Consider the following 25,044-nt stretch of genomic DNA (forward strand, 5'->3'; position numbering starts at 1 on the left):
AAGGCAAGGCAATTGTGTTTAAGGTCACACAGAAAGTCTTCATTCTTAATAGTTTATGCATTTAGGGGTGACTAGGTGGTGAAGTGAATAGAGCACTGGCCCTGGAGTCAGGAGGATCTGAGTTCAAATCCAGCCTCAGACACTTAGCACAAAAAAAATTAGCCATGTGACCTTGGGCAAGTCACTCAACCCCAAATGCCCTACCTTCCCCTCTCCAAAAAGCAAAAAAATAAAAATAAAAGAGTAAAAATAGTTTATGAGTTTGTCCTTTGGTGACAGTGGATGTTTTTGGGATGGTATTTGTTGGTGTGGATATAGATTTGGACTTTTTCCACCTCCAAACTAGACATTCCAAGGAAAATGTAAGATTCCAGTAGGTGAGGATATTAGGACTCTTTAATTCTCATCCTTCTCCTTCTCTCCTAATCTCTTGAAACTCTAAATGAACTACGGGACTATATACTTGTACATACTGGACTATATTTTTTCAGTCCTGTCCAATTCTTCATGACCCCATTTTGTGGGTTTTCTTGGCAAAGATACTGAAGTGGTTTGACATTTCCTTCTCTAGTTCATTTTACAGATAAGGAAACTGAGGCAAACAGGGCTAAGTGACTTGCCCAGGGTCACATAGTGAGTGTCTGAGGCCAGATTTGAACTCAAGGTGAGTCTTCCTGATTCCAGGCTTTAGGCTCTTCTTGACTCTAAGCCTGGCACTCTGTCCACTGTGCCACCTTGCTCCTCAATGCTGGACTATGTAGTGAACTTCAAAAAAACCCCATCTCTCAATGAAGGGAAATCTTTTCCTGTAGGCCAGGCAAGGAAGGTCACTGGTGCCAGAGAACATCATGCCAGACATTAATCCATTCAAACTTCTATTTATGGAGAACTTCAGGAGCATGTTATTTCATCCTCTCAAACTGTTAGTTTGCCAGAAGTCAACCAGAGATACATTTTTTGTTTTGAAACTTCAGCTCCTCTGTAAATATACTCATGGGTATAGAAAAAATGGCAGAGACAACTGGCTATCTGCCCTGTGACCTGCGAGTGGACACCATATCTGGAATGATAGGGAGTGTCCAGACATCCTGAGGTGAATCAGCAGGTGACCTCTGAGCTGATATGGCAAGGAGAGGGCATGATGGTCTTCTCCATCCTTGCAAGAAATGGGAGGAGGAAAGAACATGGCTTCACAATAGATCAGTGAGAGATCACATCATAGATTTAGAGCTGGAAGGTACCGCAGATATCATGTAGCCTAAAGCCCTCATTTGGCAGATGAGAAAAATGGGGTCCCAAACAGTTAAGTGATCTGTTCAAGGTCACAGAGACAGGATTCAAAGCCCAGACCAAGAAAATTTCACTCTTAACACAGCATGGATGGAAAGTTGTAATCAAAGATTCTGTTGGGTCAAAGAATCTCACAAGGAGGATAAGAAGTTTAAAGCTGCCTTGGAGGTCTCCTAGTCTTATAGATAAGGCAAGTGAGTCTCATTGATTCACAAAGAGGGAATAACATGTCTCACTATCAGCACCAGAATATTCCAAGGAAGAAAGTAAAGATTCCCCTGGGTGAAGAGGTAAAAAATAAAATCTTGCTCCATTCCTGCTTCAAGAACATCTAGTCAGAGTGGGAGAATAGGAAGAGAGAAGGTGTTGTATGAGGGACCTCTGGAAAATGACAGAAATCATGTCCCCTTGAAAATAAAAAAAAAGGTTATTTATTGAACTAGGTTAGTCAAGGTGAAAATGTGAGCTAAGGACTGATTAGGACAATGTTAAAAAAGTAAACACTCACTTTTAAAACCCAAGACTTGAACATCTTGCCCGAGAACTCCCTTCTTCTGCTAAAATATTCTCAGTTTCCTCAATCAGAAATTCTTTCTTAGTCTATTTCTTCTTTCAGCTAAACTGGGCTATTTGTTGCTCTCTGTGCATGGCATTCAATTGCCTTAGTAGAGAGGATACATATGAGCCTGGAATGTTCTATCTCATGGCCCTGACCTCCTAAAATCCTTAACTTGACTAGCTTCCTTCAAATCATAGGTACTATCTCCTCCATGAGGCTGTTCCTGAGTCTTCCAAATTCTTGGGGCTCTGAACAGAAAATTCTTTGTCTCTACTCATTTTGTACCTACTTTTCTATGTATACTTTGTTTCCTCCCAGTAGACTAGAAACTCCTTCAGGGGAAAGGCTGCTAAATTTTCCCTTTGTATTCCCCAGCACCTAGCAGAGTGTGTGGCCAATAGCAGCGATCAATATATGACTGTTGGACTGAACTGAACTGAATATTTGAATTCTGTTAAGGGGAATGTAATGGGAAGGTTAGTAAAGATTCTCTGAACTTTCAAATCCTAGTGCTATGTTTCTTTTTTTTAAAGCAATCGGGGTTAAGTAACTTGCTCAAGGTTACACGGCCAGTTATTTCTGGGTGTGGTGCTAAGTATCTGAGCCCGGATTTGATCCCCAGGTCATCCCGACTCTTACTTGCTGAGGCACCTGGCCGCCCTGCTAGTGCTATGTTTCTATAAAACCAAGGGCTGGTACAGGTTTCTGACTGAAACCAAAAGGTAGATTTGAGTCAGGTCTTTGGATATTTTTAAGGATTAGTTTTGCTTTGTTACTTTTAACGAACATGGAGGAAATCTGAGCTTTGTGCTCCCATTCAGATACCAGCTTGAAGGGAGATGCTTCTAACTAAAATCCTGTTTGGGAGTCAAGACACCAAGACGCTCACCTGACAGTAGCATCCAAAGCTCCCCTCTCATGCCCTCTGGGATGCCTTTTAGCACCAGGTCTCGGGTCTTCTCAGTGCGGTACATGCAGATCCCCTGACCGTACTCAGCAAAGTGAATCTTCCAGGCTTGCTCTTTCAAAAATTCTTTGGCCTAAAATGGATTGGGAAATAATACATTATGGATGGAAAGCTAGATGCCAGGGAGACATCCAAAGGGTATCTTCAAAATCTTCCCTTTTGACTGGAGTGGGAAGTGGGGGGAGGGAATCAAAGTGCCTGTAGCTGATTTTCCTAGTGTGAAGCTGAGTCAGATCAGCTGGCTAGGTAGGTGATCTTTGCAGGAATGGAGCTAAAATTAAAACCAAGGGGAATCATTCATCTTGAAAAGAAAGGAAGAGGGCAAAAATGCTAAATCACAGTGACAGGGGGATAGGAGAAGTGAAAAACTAGTCAGGGATTTCTTAGGATAAAGACCTAGATTTCCTGATTACATGTCTTTAGTCAGCAGGTACCTGCAGTTAGGGAAGCTTTTCCCTGTCTCTACTCCTCCATTCCATGCAGAATGAGTAATAATCTGTGATGGGCAAAATAGTGAAGACTACTGATTCCATCTATCTATCTATCTGTCTGTCTGTCTGTCTGTCTGTCTGTCGGTTGGTAGGTCGGTTGCTTGGTCTGTCTGTCTGTTGCTTGGTCTCTGTCTGTCTTTCTGTCTCTCTTTTAGACCAGAGGGAACTGAGGTTTGGAAAATCTAAACAACTTGCCCGTGGTCCACATAACTATGTGTCAGAACCAGGATGAGAATCCTGGCACTAAAATCTCTTTTTCCTGCCCCTCCCCTCATCTCTCTCTCTTCTGTCTCTCCATCTCTTTCTCTCTCCCCCTAAATCATTATTTGAATATTTTAAGATGTCTGTGGTCTCAGAGATGGTGGCACAATCCTTACACTCACACTGCTTGCTCGTCAAGGAGTCTTCCTACATTGATATGGCCAAAAGAAAAACAAAACCTAACTTCCTGGAAGCCAGCCTTGTGGTGATGAGCATCACCCAATTTGGCTGCAGCTGTCCTCAGATGGCAGATATGGTCAAACAGGGAGCCATTCTTGAACTGGGCTGACCTATTTGTGTTGATATTCTGCTGACATAACCCTAGAGAATCCAAAGTCATTAAGACACCACAACTAAGCATCACCAGAGGACTGCAGGAACTAATATCAACACTATTTGGGGCAGAGGTAAACCTTGGCTTTCATGGTGTTGGGAGTTCCCCCTACTGATAGAGATTGGCATTTATTCTATAATTTAGTCTTAGCTGCTTATGACACTGAAGGAGTTAAGTGACTTGTCCAAGGTCATACAGCCAGTATATTAGAAATGGGACTTGAATTCAAGTCATACTGACTCTGAGGTCAGCTTTTTATCCACTCTGCCACGCCAAACATAATGATGGCTATTCCAGTATTTGTACACATATCTGTGTGTGTGTGTGTGTGTGTGTGTGTGTGTGTGTGTGTGTGTGTGTGTGTGTGTAGAGGATACAGTACTAGTAAGGAGGGACTGAGTTCAAAGCATGCCTCAAGTACTTACTAATTTCATGATAATAGGCAAATCACTTAATCTAGGTCAGCTCCAGTTTACTTATCTTTAAAATAAGGCTAATAATAGCACTTACCTCATGAGGTTCTTTGTGAGGACCAAATGAGATACATGTTAAGCACTTTACAAACCTTAAAATGTTATATAACATAACTATTATGCAACACACACACACAAATATATATAGTATATTCCAAGAGCTTAAACCTCTATTACGACTTCTTGGGGGAGAACCTGAGTTCAAATACGGCCTCAGACACAACACAAAAACTAGTCTTGTGACCTTGGGCAAGTCACTTAACACACCCCTCCCCCCCTGAAAAAAGACTTCTTGGGATACTGTATAGACACATATACTATTCGATTATCTCTATGTAAATGCTATGGACACAGACATATAAATATAGGCCAATAAAGCACTTGTACTTAGTTGCAAAATTGAAATATGAGATTAAAAAATAACCCTTTTTTTCTTTGCCTTATCTCAAGAAACCTACTATGAAGCCACTTTTCACAATTACAGATCAATCTGCTTTTATTTACGAGAAAATTTATACTTAAATAAGAAACTCACATGAATGTATCACTTTAAGACACTCAGGTTTTTAGAAGTGATGCTACAGAAAGCAAAGCTAGGACCTACTAATTTGGGATTGAATTCCTCAGGAGAACGCCGCCGATACATGGTCATCAAGGGCTGCGTGGCTGTTGGGACATTGTTCCCATTCAGGTTGAACTGGCGCTCGCCTCCATCTGCCTCAGAGCTCACACTGGGTTGAGGGCTGGAAGAAACAAGGCTGCTGGGCCTGGAGTAGATCTGTCAATACAGATATACACATATGCTCTAAAACATCTTATAAGCATATATCCATATATATATTCCACTTAAGTATATCCAGAATGTGTGACTTCATTTGTCAGCATATTTCCCTCCATTGATACAGAATGCAATTCCTCTAAGCTTGTAAATGGTCTTCTTGAGTTGCTACAGTTGAAAATATTTATCAGCTTCCTGGTGGTTAGATTCCTTAAACTCAGCCAAAGTTGTTACAGATCACACAATACAGCCTGCAGTTGGGCCCAAAGTCAAAGCCTTTCCAGTTTGGCAGGAATTGTTACTTCACTAGACATAGCCTCCAACAAAACCAAAGTCACCTGCCCGCCAGGATGAGGCGCCAGAACAGGACATCAATTGGGCACACACTGCTATAAGGAGGGCTTTCCTAAACACCATCTTTGGGGACCCATCCTGCACTACATTAGATGGCTGAGGTCATGGAATAATTACATCCTTTTTGAACTATCTGTTTCTAAGTTCCATTGAGTGCATGCAAGGAAATAGTCAATAGATATATATTAAAGTGAACTGATTTGACAGGGTCTAAGGAGAACCGGTATTCTGTATGATGGCAGGTAATGAAATAGAGAGGATGCAGGGCACTAATGCTGACAATAGATACAGACATATCAGAGACAAAGTACCTGTCACACTTACAAGGTGGGCATATTTCTGAACTGTTGTTGACCTATTGCATCTTCATGATAGTTTGGAAGATGTCCTTGCCAAACTACCAGGTCATATCTCTCCCAACCATAGAAATGTATGATTATGGCCTGGTTGCATCTGAACTGCGGCCTCACTTCAGAGCCAGCACTACCACACTTGTTCTCCCCTGAGAGGGGAGGAGAAGGGCCAGTCAGAATTATTTCTGTAGGGAACATAGGCAGACTCAGGCCACACTGTTTGCATCCCTCCTGGTAATAGATTAGCATCCAATTCATGGTAAATATAATCATGCTGTTGTATGCAATTTCCAAAGGTTTTGAGAAGGCTAACTTTGGAATTCATGCTAGCTAGTTCTGCCATAAATTGGTAGCAAGTTTTTCACAGCATTGTTAGGACTAGAGGGAAGAAGGAGGAATAGTTAGTTATAAATGACCAACTGCCATTGCTTTCCATGGGAGAGCGGCACTTGCTTGAGCAATCTGTCAACTCAGGTTAGTGACAACATAATGGGATGGTGCAGGATGACCCCTTATGAGTCAGGATATGTGGTTATTTTATCTCAGTCTAAAGTCATGCCCACTAACCACAATGAAGAAGAACATGATTCATGAGATAAATCAGAAATTAGCGATTGGAAAAAATTCTGGACTTTAGTGCACTCAAATGCAAAGTGGTATGTGTGTGTGTGTGTGTGTGTGTGTGTGTGTGTGTGTGTGTGTGTGTGTGTGTGTGTGTGTGGTGTGGGGTGTGTGTGTGTTTGTTGTGTGTATGGGGGTGGTGGTGGATGCAATGGACTTGAAAGTTCCAACCAGCTCTGGATCTGTGATTTCTGAACTTTTTCCCATTGGCTGCTCCCCACATACCTCATCATCTGAACTGTTACAGCTTCCTGAAATCTCTTTGTCCAAGTATATTTTGGAAGTCGTTTGTTGCAGGAAATCTGAGATCCTCTGCACCAAAAAGTCTCTGTCTTTCAAGTTAGCAAAGAGAAAGGTCATCCGGTTTTTTGTGCTAATGGATAGGGGGCTGGGTAAGACACTGGAGCTGTCCGCCTTTTCTACAATTGTCACCTGAAAAGAAACAGTGACAACTAAGTCATTTAGGACCCAGATAGCACTGGGCCAGGCCAAGAGCAGAATGAAAAACACCCAATATGGTTGAATTGTGTGGAGTGTATACATTTGATCAAGGCAGACAAGAGGGTGTCCCCTATTCCAGGAAAAAGAAAGAACACTCAGCCATTCTTAACATGGAACCGAAACTAGGATAGACTTTTCACTCTTTCCAACTGAACCCTGAGTTTCCATTAAACGATTTTATGGACATAGGAGATGAGGTTTCACTGTTGTGGTCTCCTCTATGAAAACAAAATCATCACAAACTGCTTGGTTTCCTATACCATAGTTGAGGCTAAAAGGGTTTTCAGCACACCAATAATCCTTCAACTTATCCTACAGACCCTCCAGGGCTTTATACTCCTCTCCCCCCATCCCATTTCTAAAACCTTGATTCATAAGCAGTCATAGTACAAGCAATCTAAGTGCTCAGCTGTCTGCACGTCCAGGCCAGGGTTTTGTTTCCTTTTTTTTTTTTTTAAACAAGACTACCACAGGGAAGAGGGAAATCAGTTTCAGATCTGAGATAAAAGATTGCATTTGGTGGTTCATAATGGGGGCTCTTGTCAGCTGGGAACCAGGTTAAATACCAAGGCCCTTTTACTCAGAGCATTAGAATAAATTCTAAAGCAAGTCCTAGGGGCAAAAGGCAATTGTTTACTGGAAGAGCTTCTGAAGATGAACACATATATAATATATAATGATGATATTGAGAACAACAATATTAATGTTTTTTAAAAAGCACTTAACGCAGTGCTTGGCATATAGTGGGCTCTATGTAGTGCCTATATAAATGATAAAATATATAATAAATATAAAACATAAATAAAAACAAATATAAAATATATAAATGCCTATTCCCTTCCCCTCCCTCCTACTTGTTTTTGTGTCTGCATGCATTGTATGTGGAGGTGTGCATGTGTGTGAGGAGGCTCAGGTTAAATGATAAGAACTTCTTGTGGGGTTTTCTGAAGACAATATTCTCTGTACTTTCATTTCTGCAACAAAGGAAGTTTGAAAGGTTCAACATGAATCTTATCAGTATTATCCATCTTGTTCTCACCTTTTTTTCAATGGAGTTCAGAAAAGAGTCTTTGAACAAATCACTACCCTGCCATTTCTTTTATATTTAATGATTCTCCAGACTACTGTGTGAAAGGTAGCATGGCATACTGAATGTGGATAGAAAGCTGGCTTTGGAGCCAGGAAGGTCTCTAATATATACTGACAGTATGACCCTGGCTAAGTCACTTAATCTCTTAGTACTCTAAAACTGTAAGTCAGAGGTCGCCAAACTTATTTGGCCTACTACATCATTAAAAAAAAAAACTGGGGTGGCTAGGTGGTGCAGTGAATAGAGGACCGGCCCTGGAGTCAGGAGAACCTGAGTTCAAATCCAGCCTCAGACACTTGACACACTTACTAGCCATGTGACTTTAGGCAAGTCACTTAACCCCAATTGCTCTCCAAAAAGCAAAAAAAAAAAAAATTACACAGCGCCCCCTGAAAACTACTTTCTTTAATGCATTTTTTGTTTTGAAATGTGTCATTTAAAAAATATTATTAAAAAATGATGCATCTTAAATTTAATAATTTATGATAAATTTGTGGATTTTTCCTGCATTGGAATTTTGATGACACAACACTATGTTATGTGACCATATAGTATTGCCTTGTAAACAAGTCACTACATGTACATATTCCTGTCGATGAATTCTGGACTTCCCAACAATGAGCAACAGGTGCACCTGCCAATATTTGCTTGTTAAGGCCTATTGGTGGACTTGACCATCAATAGGTCATAGCTTGCATTTTGTGTGTTTATTTGAAAAATTATGTAATCACTACAACTTTAACTGTGTAACATAACATGTATGAATGGTTTTTCAAAATTTTCTTATCTGAATTTCTTCTTATACTTTCACTGTCCTCTTATTTTTATGCAATGCCCCCCAATTGCACCCAAGGCTCCTACCACCCCCTGGATCATTCCACCTCCCCCCCCCCCCCCAAGGGGTGGGTATCGCCCACTTTGCAAACCTATGCTCTAAGTTAAAGAGAGGCACCAACATGCATGTGTAGAGAAAGTTTCCTTACCTGGGAGTTCCCTATGCCAATGAAGTCCCTATCTGTATAAATTACTGCACAGGTGTATAAAATAACTGATTTCATAATTAAATATGTATTAATAATCAGTATATTATTAAAAATAATAATTAGCAAAATTAAAGGGTTTGAACCTGATTTTATTGGCATGGGGAACTCATGGCATGGAATATCCAGTGATTCTGATTAACAAATTGTCTGTAAACAGAGATCCTGGGTGGGGAAGAGGTAGGTGCCATCAAGAATCACAGTCAGCTCAAAAAAAAAAAATCATTAATAAGAATCACAGTCAGTTAGTATTCAAGTCCTGAACCCAGGACTTTCTGACTCCAGACCCAGTGTTTCATCCACTGACGTACCTGGTTGCCCAGATATATAATAACAGGTACCCCTTACATAGCACTTAAGGACTTCCAAAGTGCTTCACATATACATTATTGCATTTGGTTCTCACAACAACCTGATGAGGTAGGAGCTATTATGCATGAGGAAGCAAGCTGAGCCTGCGATGTTAGGTGACTTGTCCAGGGTCTCACACTAAGGGCATGAAGTAGGATTTGAATCTAGGTCCAGTATTCTAGTCCCTATTTCCGAGTGGAAGAAGTATGCCTCACACACCCCTGGTCCTTTTTCAGCTGTATCAAGTTTAGGGAACCTTTCTGTAAGCTACAATAGGGTTGAGTCAGAGGACGCTACCACCATTGCCCTGGCATTCTTTAAGAGAACTTGTCAAGAATACAAACACTAAACATCCAGAGAAATGAAAATAACTTTTTCATAAAAAGCCCCAACTCCCTATGACAGACAGTGCATGACACAGAGAAACACTGCTGAAAATGAGACCGTCTACAATTCCCGCTTCCCAAAGCAATCAGCTGGTTTGTGAGTCTGTCTAGGCAGCCCTGCTGCGTTATCTGTGAGTTGGAAATGTCAGGGCCCACAGCATGGTCTACCTACATATTTATAAATCATCCATAAAGCCCTGAAAATGACACGGTTCTACAGAAAGCAAACATAAAAAGTCAGCATGATGTCATGGAGTGAATGTCAGCCTGGAGCCAGAAGAGTTTGTGCTGAATCCCACCACGGCCACTGACTGACCCCAGTGGTCAAGTCACTTGACTGCTTTGCCCTTTAATTTCCTCATCTGTAAAAGGCAGGAGATTATCTCTTACATGTCTGGTGTATGGAAAGTGCTTGACAAACCTTAAAATTGCTACACAAAGTCAGACAATCAGTCAACAATTATCATCACCACCACATTTATCTAAACGCAAATTTGATAAAAACACCAAAAGGAATCTACCCCTTAGTGAATGCTCCTTCAACATATAGGCCTGCTTTTACAAGACAAGTTAAATACAGTAGAAACTTAAGATAAACTGTATCCAGGTGAAAACAATGGTCACATTCCAAGAACTAACTTTCTACTCTATAATGATGAATCAACCCTAGGAGGCAGCTTAATTAACAGCACATGGAACTGCAAGGAGCATGAAAACAATAATATATGACAACCACAAATTAGTCAGGAAATCTCTTTAAGGCATGATAGCAATAACAGGTGAATCTCCCACAAAGGCTTCTGGGCAGTGGCTGTTGTTTTAGCCTATTATACTTCTGGCCATGGAACTCATAGGATTACTGATTTAGAGCTGAAAGGGAGCTTAAGGGTTAACTTAAGCTTTTTTTTTTTTTTTACAGAGGAGGCTGAAGGTTAAGTGATTTGCCCAAACCTACAGAAGGTAGTCAAGCGACAGACCTAGGATTTAGAGCCAGTTCCTCTGATTCCAAAGCCCACTCTCTTTCCAATGTATTTCCTCACCTTAACAGGTCAGCATTTTGTCTCATTTCCAAAAAATGAAGCCAACACAGTAACTCCTCAATTGGTCTATGGAAGTCCAAAACTGGCAGTTGGTCATTTGATACACACTTCATCTTACACTGTGACCAATCACTCAGACTCAGCTTAGCATTACCCAGGCTCCTAAAGAAGACCACTGCTCACTCAAGTGGATTCAAAATGGACTCTAAGTGTTTTTCACCATTGCGTTTTCTATGTTCATTGAAATCTATAGGCAATGAAAACTGCATTAAGTCCTTTGGAAACACAGAGTACATTGTAATTTGCATCTCTGATTCTTATCAGGGCCAGTGATCTGACATTAATATAGGCAGATGACATACTGGTCAAATTGGGAAGGTGCAAATGACCAAGGCTGGCCAGGGAGAAGAGTGGAGAAAATCACTTCTCCCCATTCCAGGCAGAGCCAGGGGACTGTGGATGCAGAATACTGTCTATACTGTCAGACCCAATCACTACATAGCTTAGGTTTGGTGAATTACTTGTTCCTACTTGGTTAACAAAAGATGGTTCATTAGGGCATATTCAGAAATGAAAGAGAAGAGGGTTTGCTTTTGCCATTTAAAATTATATTCAAAGTATAGTTTTGGGGTGTCTGGGTGGTGTAAAGGGCCGGCCCTGGAATAGGGAGGACCCAAGTTTGGTTCTGGCCTCAGACACTTAACACCCACACAAAAAAACTAGCCATGTAACCTTGGGCAAGTTACTTAACCCCAATTGCCCTCCAAAAGGCAAAAAAATATATAGTTTCATTTCTCAGGGTCTTCCCATGGATTTCTTGGTTAGTTCCTGCAAAATACCACAAAATCAGCTTTCTTTCTCTTTTGTAGTACTGTACTCCTAGCTCCGGTATTGTTAAAAAGGTTTAAGGGAACCCACTTGTGGCAAGGCTCAGATCAGACAATCAACTATATCCTTAAAAAAAATCAAAGAATAACCTAAATGTAGAAAGGTATATAGAGCAACCCTTATCCAAAGAGTGAGCCTACTTTAAAATATGCCAGTAAATGACCATCCAGCATCTGTTGATTACTTCCAGTGATGAAGAACTCACTGTCCCCGAATTTGGGGACAGCTCTAAATGTCAATTCCTTTTAAACGCACATACATGTATTACTTTGTACAAGGCAATTCTTCCCAACATTCTCAGGCCACATGGTAAACAGCTAGGTCTCAATTAGTATGGGATGGTGGAAACTGTATTGAACTTGGGAAATGGAAAACTTGAGTTGGAATCCTGGCTTTGATCCCTACTAGCTACATGTTGGGCAAGCCCAAACATGTCTCAGTCTCAGTTTTCTAAATGATATAATGGGGATAACACTCTACCTTTTGCCAGGTGATTGTGAAAGAAGTGCTTTGAAAGCTTCTAAAGCTCTGTGTAAGAATGATGCTATTTTATGCAGTTAATTCATAAAATGAGCATGATGGGGTGAACAGAAAATGGGGTATTTGGAAGCCTGAGGGCTCCTACCTGAAGGAGAACTCAAACTGATACCCCCTTGTTTCCTCACTACCTTACAGAGGAATGATTTCATCAACTCTTAATTAGCCCATGATGGCTGAACCTATCTCCACATTTAGGCTTTCTCTTGCCCCTCAGGGTACTATTGCTTAATTTACAATATGAGAACATTCAACAAATATTTCTTCCATCAAATATTGACTCAGTATCAATAGGTACAATGCATCATGTTGGCAAGGCAGTGAGCTCCCTGGGACTTGATTTTTCTCTTTAGTTCATGGATGTGATCCTGTAGCCTGGACAAAGGGGTTTGGGCTGGATTCCTTGGGCATTTTGAGGGGGCAGCAGATAGAGACTGATGGGGCAGCATGAAACATCTGGAGCAGGGCAAAAGTGCCAAAGCTTCTTGGAGCTCTCCTTCATTCTGACCAAAGACTACTGTGCCCCAAGATCCAAAAGGGAGTGGATCTTCCCCCATATAGTGCTGGTGGAAAATTTTGTATCCCATTGAAGTGCCCACCAGAAATTATACACTAGAGCCCCCTTAAACCTGCTAGAGGGGACCCCTACTAGGTTCCTTGGAAACCACCTAATAGGCTCCAATAGTAAAGAAATGTTTCACCTGTGTTGCTAAAAACATGCCACAGATTCCCACGGATTCAGGTCTGTTTATGTTTGTATCCAAGGCTTTGCTAAAGGACTATGGCTTTGCTTCGCTTCAGCAGAAATAATACTAAGAAAGCTTTTCTTCAAAAGAAAAAATGCTAAAGACATTGCACCCCCTTAGAAACATATTCTGTTACTAGCAATCACATTGTCTATAAAATTATGTCTAACAGAAAGCTGTCTTTCCCTCTGAGAGGCAGTCACCAGCTGGTTAATAAACACTCCTAAATTATAATTGGCTTTGCTGTCCTGTTATTTCTCGGATATCCATTACACCATATTCTGAACTTGGGACTACGGTCTGCACACACTGAGTGTTCAATGGATATTTTGGGTACCTGATGAAAAGACCAGTAGCTTGAGAATCATGCAAATTCCACTTTAAGAAATCTGTCCTAGGGGCAGCTAGGTGGTGCAGTGAATAGAGCACTGGCCCTGGAGTCAGGAGGACCTGAGTTCAAATTTGCTCTCAGACACATAACACAAAACTAGCCCTGTGACCTTGGGCAAGTCACTTAACCCCAACTGCCCTACCTCCCCCCCCCCAAACAGCAAAAAAAAAAAAAAAAAAGTGCTGGCCCTTATCACCTCACTCCCAGACTATTGAAATAGCTGCTTCCATTTTCTCCCTACACAATCAATCCTCTATTCAGCCACTAAAGTGATTACAAGTGATAATGCAGGTCTGACCATATCACACCCTGCGCCCTCCCCATAAACTCCAGGGGCTTCTTAATGCCTCCTGGAGCAAATACAAAATGTTCTCTTTAGCATTCATGTCCCTTTATAACCTCCCCCCCCCCTTCTAGTTCCTGACATACACTCTTCCATACAATGACACTGGCCTCCTGGCAGTTCCACAAACAAGACACTCCATCTCTCAGCTCCGTGCATTCTATTTGGCTGTTCCCCTCTCCTTGGACCATTCTCCCTCCTTCATTCCTCCATTCCAACTACTGACCTCTCTGATTTCTTTTAAATCCCAACTAAAATCCCATCTCTTACAGGAAGCCTTCCCTAATCCATTCTAATTCCAGGGCCTTCCAATGGTTAATTATTTCCTATTTATCATGTAAAAGACTTGTTTTGTATATGTTTGTTTGTACAGTCTCCCCTATTAGATTGTAAGCTCCTTGAGGGCAGGCCTCTAGGCCCATCTCCAGCTCTTAACACAAAGCCTAGTACCTAGTAGGTGCTTAATAAATGTTTATTGAATGAATGAATGAAGATGCTAACTGGAAGCTTTTGGTGAAATGGGGTGACCATCATTCACCTACTTCCAACTATAAACGAGGAAGATAATTGAAACTACTTCATGACATTGTTCTAACAAGTGAATAACACCTGTAATATGCTTTGAAAAACTGAACCATTTAGCATTTCTAAAACTTTCGAAATCACTTTCACATATATTGCCTCATTTCATATTTCATGACAACTTGTAGACCTTTGACACTGACCAAGTGCTTTCTTTACAACAATCCTATGAGGTAGGCATTATAAGTAGCATTACTATCCACTTTGCAGATGAAAGAACTAAGGCTCAGAGAAATGAAATAATTTTTTGGAAGAATCTGATGGCATGAAATGGTGGCCCTAGAACTAACAAACCATGGCAAGCCACTTCATTCCTCTGGGACTCAGTTTTCCCATCTGTAAGATGAGAGGGTTAAACAAGATAATCTTTGAGGTTGTTTCCAGTTCTGTGGTTATCATAGGACCATAGACCTAGAGCTAGACAGAATCTCATCTAGTATAGCCTCTTTTATTTTCAGATGAAGACACAGAATGAGGTGAAGTAGCTTCCCATTGGTGACACAGACAGTAATCCGGGGCAGGATTTGTACTAGATTTGACTCCAGAGGCAGTGCAGGCCTTCTCTTGACCTGTTAACTCTACTGGCTATCTCTTGATCCCTCTCGTAGTTTGTGCTCTCCCCCTTCTTAAATGAGCATCCGTAGACTTTATCTGTGTACATATTGTTTCCCTCTTTGAAGGTAGGAACTGTGCTTATTTTGCTTTTACTCCAATGTTCAACACAAAATTTTGCATTCAATGATCACTTAAATAAATGCTCTTTGGAATGGATTAACAAAATAAAGGGGGCAGAAAAGACACACAAAAGGAAATAAATGCGACCAAGAATGTCTGAGGTTCCATAGTGAACCAGCGGGAAAACCACTCTAGCCACTCAGATCTTTCCACTTGCCTCCATTTTTTTTTTCTGTGAAGAAAAATGCTGAGTGAGTCAGATCACACACAAAGTAAGAACAGGAACAAATAATGTGAGCATGAACAGGAAACAGATATGTCACTACATCCCATTTGTGATTAAAGCTATCCTTCATTTCATTTCATTTCATCGACTGACTGATTGCTTTTTGGAGGGCAGTTGGGGTTAAGCGACTTGCCTAAGGTCACACGGCTAGTGTTAAGTGTCTGAGGCTGGATTTGAACTCAGGTCCTCCTGACTTTAGGGCTGGTGCTCTATTCACTGTGTCACCTAGCCACCCCTAATTAAAGCTATTCTTAAAGGCAGGCAATTGATGATTTAAAAAAGATTTGGCAGGAGAGAGGGGGACAGAGAGAGAGAGAGAGAGAGAGAGAGAGAGAGAGAGAGAGAGAGAGAGAGAGAAGAGAGAGTAACCTTTAAAAAAACTTTTTCCATTAATACTCACCTCTCGGAGTGGGATGATGAGGCTACATAAGTTCTCCTCCTTGCTGGTAAAACAGATGTAATTTGTTGACACAAACATCTGCCCCAAAATATGCATTTTGTTGAATGGAGTCCAGAGAGTACAATCTGTGTGGCCATCTAACTTCTCATCTTTGGGCAGGCGGAACAGTGCACGGTATCTCTCACTCTTTGCTCTGGCATCAAGATCTCTGGAAAGCAACATTAACAGAATGAATGAATGAAAAATCACTTATTAAGCACTTATTATGTGCCAAGCACTGTGTGAAGCTCTAAACACAAAATAACATACTCCATGTTCTCAAGGAGCTTCCCTCTAATTAGGGAAGACAACACATGCAGCAGAGTTCAGCTGCAAGTCAGATGGAAAAGCCTGGAGGCCCTAAGAGTGCAACTGCAGGGAAGAAGGCAAGGACCAGGAATATCTGCCCCACATAAGAAGCACTGGGAAAAGAAGCCATGATAGTGAGCTCTCCAGCTCATCCACCCCCATCAACCCCATTAGCATTCAATCAAATACTCAGTTTTCTCTACATTTAATGATCAAAAATAAAAACAAAACCTTTAACTTATTTTGTCCCCTAGCCTCCACTAAAGTCCAGCTGAGATATGAGGTAACCCTGGGCTCTAGCATAATAGGAGCTCACCTTCACATGGTGCTTTGAGGTTTATAAAATGCATTTATACACATCATCTCATCTGAGCTTCACAGTCACCCTGTGAGGTAAATGCTCCAGGTATTATTTTCATCCCCATTTACAAATGAGGAAACTGAGGCTGAAAGAGTAACTTGGTCAGGGTCAGATCTAGTAAATGCCTGAGATGGAATTTTCTTGACACCAGGTCTAATACTCTATTATTCTACGCTGCCCATCTAAGGTTAGGCTAGTAGAATGTAAGATAAGGTCTGTCAATCCCTACCAAGCCAAAAAGGATTTAAATGGATGGAAAGGTCCAGTGATGGACTATGTGTATGTCATCTTAGAGGACCAAGCTAACTAGGTTTGAAGATATTTGTTTCCTAGATATTGGCTTCCAGTCGAAAAATTCTTTCTTGACCAAAATGCATGAAAACTATCTCCCAAAGTATAGGGAAGGTTGCAACCTGTGCTGGTAGAATTGCTCACTCCAAGGAGTTCACAGATCTTCCAAAATATTAAAGTTTGTCACCTGGACAATAATTTCCTAGTCAATTTTTGCCAAATGGTAAAAGACTCTTGGGGAAATGAGAAAAATGGACTTTTTTTCTCTAAAAGACTTTCCTGCTAGGTTTTTATTTCTGAGAAAATTCTACTGATGCTTAAGAAATGACCTTTCTTCTTAGAAAGGAATTAGCACCCACCTCTCATCACCCAAAAAAGGTTTTAACTTTTTCCCACTAAAAAGGCATGGAAAAGATTCAACCCTATAGAGATAGGGAATACACCAGCAAACTGATATAAGGAACTCTACCAATGTAAGACGGCACTTTCTTTGCATTGTAGAGAGTTGCTTAGATCCTAGAGTCACTGTTAAGTGACTTGGTCAGGATCACAAAGCTAGCATATGTCACAGGAGGACCCTGAGCCCAGGTCTGCCTGGCTTTAAGGCTATCTCTCCATCTATTATTCCATGCTGCTCTCCAACCTTCACCCTTACTAGAAAAACAGGATAATGATGTCATTCTCTAGATCTCCTGCCTCTCGGTCTACCTGCTTGACAGGAAGTCTCTGTTACCTACCGTTTTAAAGCAGACACTTTTTTAGGAGATTTCTTTTTTAATTTAGGGAGGGATCTGTCCTGCTCAAAACCTTCATTGTCCAGCAGCTGTCTCATAGCTATGTTGGCAAGCTGTTCCATCAGTTTGAACGTCTCGTTGATATTGAGAAAGACAGAGAAGAAATGTTCGCTTGACCTGGTGCTCACTTTGATCACGTCAGGCAGGAGCAGGGTGGCATTCTTCTCGAGCTGAGTGATGTCCACCCACCGGATCACCAACTTGGCTGAACACAGGGAATAGAATAGAGCTTCAGCAGCAAACCCTGAAAATGATCTTCATCACTCACCCTCCCTTCTCACCTTTCCTGATGCTGAAATCCCACTGCATCTCCTCAATCCCACTGACTTCCCCAACCTTCTTTTCTGTTTTAAAGTAGAAATCAACAGCATTACATACCCACTGAAGAAAATTAACAAAAATAAAAGTTGGTGGCAATGCCATAAATGGGTATTTAAACCTAACTTACTTATGGAAATCAACATATTTTCAATGACACTTTTATAAAAAAAACAACCCCCACCTCCCCAGTCCCCAACACTTTAATAACAGCATGGTGAAGGAGAAAAAGAGCTGGATTTGTAGTCAGAGAATGTGGGTTTAAATCTCAACTCCTACCACTAATCATCTTAGGTGAATCACTTATACCCTCTGGACCCCAGTTTCCTCATCTGGAAAATGAGGGGCTGTATTAGATGACATCTAAGATGCCTTCTAGTTCCAAATCTGACATTATAACTAGCTTTTTGTATTTTTAGAAATACAGTCAATTCAATTGGAAGATAAAATCCCCTATATCAAACTATTTTTAAAAAAATATTTTTCATTTGTACAAAGTATAAACAAACAGTAACTTTCCAGACACATATTATGGGTTATAAACTTTCTCCATGACAACCTGGTGAGGTAAGTGGCTTAAGTACCATAATCCTCTCTATTCAAAATTACCAGGACTGAAGAAAGACAAGCATATGAATACACACCTGGCTGAATTTCAAATTGGTTTAATCACTGGAAAACAACCCCTTCATTTTACAAATGAAGAAGCTAATGCTCAGACTGGTGACAAAATTCACCCATGGTCATCCAGCTCATAATAGTAGTGTCAGGATGCAAACTTGAGACCTCCTGACTCTTGATCCAGCAATCCTTCTATGAGACCATGGTCCCCTCTGGCCCAACTGAGCCAAACCCTATTTCCAAAGTCTACCTGTTAGACTCCATGCATATTGGAGAGGATTTTACCTACCTTCCCTTCCCATCAGAAAGGAATAAAAGCAAAGGTGATTAATACTGAGGTACATCCAGCCCTGACGGGGGACCTTCCCCTTCCAATAACTGCATGAGTAGTAATTGACCAGCTTCTCTTCCTCTGGCATCCCAAAGAGCCTGTGAAACTTCACAATGGCCTCCTTAAACTTCTCAGTGTCGTCATCTTCCTTTATTTCATCGATTTTGTTGTATTCAGCGATAATGCCCTAAGTGGGGAAAACCACATACACACACACACACACACATACACACAAAACATAGGCAACAATATAAGTAATGCTATTGTGTCCTTGTGGTATCTGCATGTTAGGGGTAATGACATTTCTGAGTCCCAAAGATAAGAAAAGTTGGGGGCTATGGCTTGGAGTCCATTCATTCTAAAAGCCTTCACTCTCTGCATCCTTTGTGCCAGGTTAATTTTTTCTCCTCACTTCCCAAGGCTGGAGGGCAGCTAAACTCTGAGACAAATTTAAAAGTGATATTTGTCACTTGAAAAGGGTTTCAAATCCATTTGAAAGAGGTTGTTATAAATATCAAGTTACGTTACTGGTCACCTTTAGAAGTCTATGCAGACAATGTCCAAAGTTCATAGTTTATAAATTGAGAGAAGGACGGTAGACGTTTTGTGACCTTTTTCTGCTTGGATTGTGAATAAATGCCAAATCACACTAGCCCAAATCCAACTTCTCTCTTTTAAAAAAACAAATATAACAAAGCAACTACCAAGGCTGAAGAAAGAAAAGCACATGAATGCAAAATTGATAGAGTTGCAAATTGCCTCAACCATTCTAGAAAACAATGAGAAATTGTACGAGAAAATTCACTCCAAAGTGGGATATGTACCCCAAGGAGGTGAAAGGGAGAAAGAAAGGGCTTACAGATAATAAATATTCGTCACAGCACTTTTCGTTGTATCAAGGAACAGGAAACAATTTGGGTGTGGGTGCAGAATGTTGCATACACCATCAATTTTGCTTAACTGTTTTTTCTTTGTTACAAGAGAACGCTACACTGAGTGGGAAGGCAGTTGAGGGAGGATCCGGACCCACCAAGGACAGTGATAACAAAGACATCAGGAAAACTTTAAAAAAACAACACAAAAAATCAAATCAGTTATAGCATCGGCATCCTTAAACCTATTATAAGAAAGGACTAAGGTCTCTATCCAAAGCACTTCACCAGGTTAGTGTGGCTCTGCCCAACCCAGAGCAGCTTTTGACACCTAAGCACTGAGCTCCCATTGCAAGGGAACAAACATGGGCAGTATTGTGGAGCAGAGTTGTCCATCATTCCGTATGGAGACAATGGTTCTGTAAAACGGGGAGAGTGACTTTGAATTTAAAACAGGAGCAAAAGAGACTTTCTAACCTGAAAAGGTACAAGGAGGTCTATGAATACAAAAATAGTTGTGTGCTGGCCTACATCATTCCTCACCAAGATTAAGGTTGATGAATGACACTCTCCTGCTCTCCCAAGTCACCTCACATTCAGGAAATACAACAGAAAGTCAATGAATCAAAGTGGTGTTTGTCTTCACTAGCTCAACTTTTAAAGACAAATTCTGGGAATTGTTCTTATATGTAAATGTGACCAGTACCATAACTTAGCACCTGTATTTCACTCCTGTCCATGGAGGACACATCCTCCACCCAAATTTTTGTTCTTACCCATTCTGCACTTAAATACATTTGGGGAATTAATGGCAGTGGCCCCATATTGTTTAAAGAACAATAAATGCTGAAGTTTAGTGGTCATATGGTAGGCCCTATCATTCCTCCTTTTCCTTCACCTAAACTCCTACCACCATTTATAAAGGCCGAAGTAGTGATTAATTCATTTTTCTCTATTTCTGGTTCCCAAACAACCTGTGGAATTTCACTGTGGCTTGTTGAGTCCACATCACTTGGATGGTATTTGCTGTTTTCTGTCATATCTATTCAAGGACTACTCCCTTGCAGGGTTCTTGTGAGTGGCAAATGGAAAAAAGAATCTGTAAAGCACAAAGTCTGGCATAGAGTAGGCACTTAATAAATACTTATTCTCTTTTCTCCTTCATTTTCTCCATCTTAATAAATGCTTCCTCCCTTCCCTTTCACTTTCTCCATCTTTAATATGAACCCTATGGGCAATAATAGCAGTATCTTTGAGGATATAATAAAACCATGGGAAGGCGCATTCATGGGTCATGACTTTTTCCCCTGCATCAGCCCATTCGCTGAGGGAATACCTCTTTTCCGTACATGACTCCATAGACACCCCTCAGAGAAATGAGTTGGAAATGACATAAAATGGTTTGAAACATGTTTGTTTTTTGTCAGTAGAAGTTGAATTCAATAACGTTTTGCATGGGTATACATCTATATCAAATTGCTTTTTAAGGCAGGGGCAGGAGAGGAAAGGAAAAAAAATGGAACTAAAAAAAAAATCCAAACCTTAAAAAAAATTGCTCACATGTAATTAAGAAAAAAAAATTGATTCATCCTCCAGTGATCTGAGATTTTGCCAGGGTAGCCTCATTGCTTCCTTCCTAAGGCTTAGTACGTGGCCTTTTAGGTAACTATCATCCAAATATTCATTACCCCTTGTGCCAATGTGGTGATGTCTCTCTGCAAAAAGCCAGATTCATCTAGGGATAGTTCACAGAAAGGCCTATACTTGAATTTTTTGAACTTAAAAAGATTACCTGCCTGGAGAAGATGTGGCAAAATTGAAATACTAAAACATTGTTGGTGGAGTTGTAAAGCAATTTGGAACTATGCCCAAAGGGTATAAAGGACTAGCAATTCCACTTCTAGGTCTGTATCCCAAAGAGATCACAAAAATGGGAAAAGGACCCATATGTTCAACAATATTTATAGCAGCTCTTTTTGTGGTGGCCAAGAATTGGAAATTGAGGGGATGCCCATCAATTGAGGAATGACTGAACAAGTTGTAGTATATGAATGTAATGGATATTATTGTGCTAAAAATAATGATGAGCAGGTGGACTTCAGAAAAACCTGGAACTGATGTGGAGTGAAGTGAGCAGAACCAGGGGAACATTGTATACAGTAACAGCCACATTGTGTGATGACTAACTTTGATAGACTTAGTTATTCTCAGCAATGCAAGGATCTAAGACAACTCCAAGACTCATGATGGAAAATGCCAGCCACATTCAGAGAAAGAACTTTGGAGTCTGAATGCAGATGGAAGAATACTATTTGCTCTCCTTTTTTTATTGTTTTGTTTCTTCTTTCTCATGGTTCCTCCCATTGGTTCTAGTTCTTTATAACATGACTAATGTGAAAATGTTTAATATGAATGTAGAGGTAGAATCTATATCAGATTGTAGGCCATCTTGGTGAGGGGGCAGGGAGGGAGAGAAAATTTAACTCAAAAGCTTACGGAAGTGAATGTTGGAAACTAAAAATAAATAAACTAATTAAAAAAATATTACTTGTCACTCTTCTTATTGGCCAAGCCAATAAATAATGCATCAGAATAGAACTTTAGAGAAAATTAAACAACTCCCAGTAACTCAAGCCTCTCTTCTTTTACAGAGTCACTTTACAGACTTAGAAACTGAGGCCCATAAATGGGAAATGACTTGGCCAAGGCCATATAGCTAGTGACCAGGAGGGCTGAGATTCAAACCCAGGTTCTCTACCTCTAAATCTCACCCTTGATCCACCACGCTAATTCCCTGAGGAAACTTCAATCTTCTCTACTTGGTATTCAAGGCCCTCCAGAATCTGGCACCATCCAGCTTTTCTAGCTTTGTATATACTGTGGTCTACTATGTCCCCTGAACACTTTCTCCTCCATGTCTATGCTACCACTGTTCCTCATGCTTGTCACATTCTTTATATCATTTATTTCTTGAATTCCTATTCATCTTTTAAGATTCAATTGAAATGTCAAATCTTCCGGAAAGTCTTGGTTTATCCTTCTAGTATTTATTGTAAAGCTGTGAATTACAGCTAAATATACTTATATATTATCCCCCCACCCCATGAGTCAAAAGTCCTGAGCTAAACTTCGTACCCTCCCCCAGTGCCTAGCCCAGGATCTTGCAAGCAACAATAACAACAATAAAAGCATCAATAATTTATATATATTGCTTTTAAATTTTTGCAAAGCACTTTACAAATATTACACCATTTTATCCTAACAACAACCCAGGGAGGAAAGTGCTATCATTATCCTCATTTTACAGAGGAGGAAACTGAGGTTTAACAGAAGTTAAGTGACAATGAATACTGATTTGATTTGATGGGTGGATCCCAGGCCCTGTATTTATTCCTGCTACTGTCTATCCTTTCCCTTTCTCACCATTCCTTATCACGTCTTCCAAAGGAACAGGAAATGGTGAAACCTCATTTAGCTGTAATGACTAAGATGTTACCAAGGGGAGAAGGCTGATAGTGCTGCTGAGTTAAAATGTTTTTATAGCATCTGGGGACCTTACTTAAGCATGTTTCTCTTTCTCCACTGCCCTCTATAAATGAGTTAGGCATAGCTATAATTCCCTCACCAATAAAATGGGGTACAAGAGTTTTTGTGAAGAAGACGCTGGGGAGTCCCAGGTCAGTAGAGTTTTATGTAGAGATCAGAGGACAGATGCAGTCTCCAGACACTACCTGTATTTTCCCTCTTACAAAGGTGGTTATGTCATTTTCATTTTCAAAGATGGAGAGAGTCTGCAGAAGATTCTGTTCAAGCCATTCCCAGTGCTCTGTGATTTCTTTTCTGGAACCAGCTGAAGAAAGAACAGAAAAAGACAATGCAATCTCATCAGGGTGTCTAAATTTGTGCCAAACATTTAGGTGGCACTTAGTACCAACAAAGCCCTTTCACATAATTATCCCACTGGATGCTCCCAACAACCCCGTGAGGCAGGCAGTGCACATATCATCAGCCCCATCTTACAGATGAGCAAGCTGAGAGTCAGAGAATGAACACGACTTACCCAGTGGGTCATAGGGCTGGGAAATAGCAAACGCCTGATTCAAACCCAGCTCTTCTGATGCCTGATGGAAGACTCTTTCCTTTACCTCAGAAAACCAGGTTTGTCTTATTAACATTAAAGAGAAATGTCACCTGGGTTATTTAAGTATGCCAACTTTTCTCTTTATTTTTATTTTCTCCCAAGTGTGAAAAAGTAATAAATTGCACACAAAAAATGAAAAGATTCAAAAATGAAAAGCAGAAATAGATGAGGTTTGACCAAAGATCTCCAGGGTGATTTAGAATCACAGGATTTTGGACCCAGGAAACAGAAGGCAGATAGACTCACCCTTTTCATTTAATCATGAGGAAACTAAGGACCAGAGAGGTTGAAAGACAAGGTAGAGACAGGGTTGTGTAGTGGATAGAGAGGTAGACTGGAAGTCTGGGAGTATGCCTCTGGGGAAGTCACTTAAACCCATTTGGCTCTCAGTTTCCTTATCTATAAAATGAGAACAATATTATCTATAGTATCTACCTCACAGGCTTCTGTGAGATCACATAGGTAGAGTGCTTTGTCAGACTTTAAAGAGCTACATGAATGGCAGTTAATATGCAAGGTCCCATAGGGAGTAAGTAGCAGAAAGAACAGATTCTAGTCAACACACTTGACTATTTCTGCTTCCCTTTTCTGAGTAAGGCAGGAGGAGTGTGGAAGAATTATAATCATCTTTCTCACACCTAGACATCTATTTCCAAGTCTCATTTTCCTTATCAGTAAAATGGGGATTATCCCACAGGACTGACTTGGTGAATGGGTGTAGAGGCAACCACACTAGCATACCCAGGATGGCTACTAGCTCAGGTTCTTAGATCTGCTTTACTAGGAAAGATAGCTGTTCAAGGAGTCACCGTCCTTTATAATTACATTCATTAGTTCAGGGGAAAAATCAGCACCCTCAACTTCAGAGAAAATCTGAACAAAAAAAATAGAGAAAATACAAACAGAGAAATAAAGACCAACAGACAGGGCTTCTAACTGTCTGAGAAATGAGCAAAGATCAACAGACAGATCCAACTGTTTGGCCAAGGCAATACATACTGTCCTCAAAAATACATGTCCTCAAAATTCCCTCTTACAAGAGAGGGAAGTACTAACATCTGGGTTTTTCAAAGTCAGGAGGCTCCTTAATGGCTACCCAGAGTCTCATCTGGTCAAATCACAAGAACACTCTTCCATTGACTGAGCCCTCAAGGCAAAATGCTAACCTCAAACTATATATACCCTTTTTTAGAGCCAGAGGGCATCACAACCCTCATGACTCAGTACCTA

The 25,044-nt window shown here is 40.6% G+C and overlaps 1 protein-coding gene across 1 annotated transcript in view; it reads right to left on the reverse strand.

Annotated features, from left to right (window-relative positions):
* The window catches only part of TBC1D9 (TBC1 domain family member 9), a 153,689-nt gene that overhangs the window by 40,877 nt on the left and 87,768 nt on the right, over window positions 1–25,044 (reverse strand). The window contains exons 3-9 of the mRNA XM_069105417.1: window positions 23,405–23,523; window positions 18,760–18,988; window positions 17,475–17,736; window positions 15,738–15,945; window positions 6,707–6,913; window positions 4,980–5,153; window positions 2,739–2,889 (exon numbers count right to left, since the gene is read on the reverse strand). Coding sequence (XP_068961518.1) covers window positions 2,739–2,889; window positions 4,980–5,153; window positions 6,707–6,913; window positions 15,738–15,945; window positions 17,475–17,736; window positions 18,760–18,988; window positions 23,405–23,523 — 1,350 coding nt within the window. The remainder of the gene's footprint in view (window positions 1–2,738; window positions 2,890–4,979; window positions 5,154–6,706; window positions 6,914–15,737; window positions 15,946–17,474; window positions 17,737–18,759; window positions 18,989–23,404; window positions 23,524–25,044) is intronic.

Source organism: Petaurus breviceps, unplaced genomic scaffold, assembly GCF_028583685.1.
Source record: "Petaurus breviceps papuanus isolate PSGF00001 unplaced genomic scaffold, PetGlider_PUasm1.0 76, whole genome shotgun sequence".
NCBI lineage: Eukaryota > Metazoa > Chordata > Mammalia > Diprotodontia > Petauridae > Petaurus > Petaurus breviceps.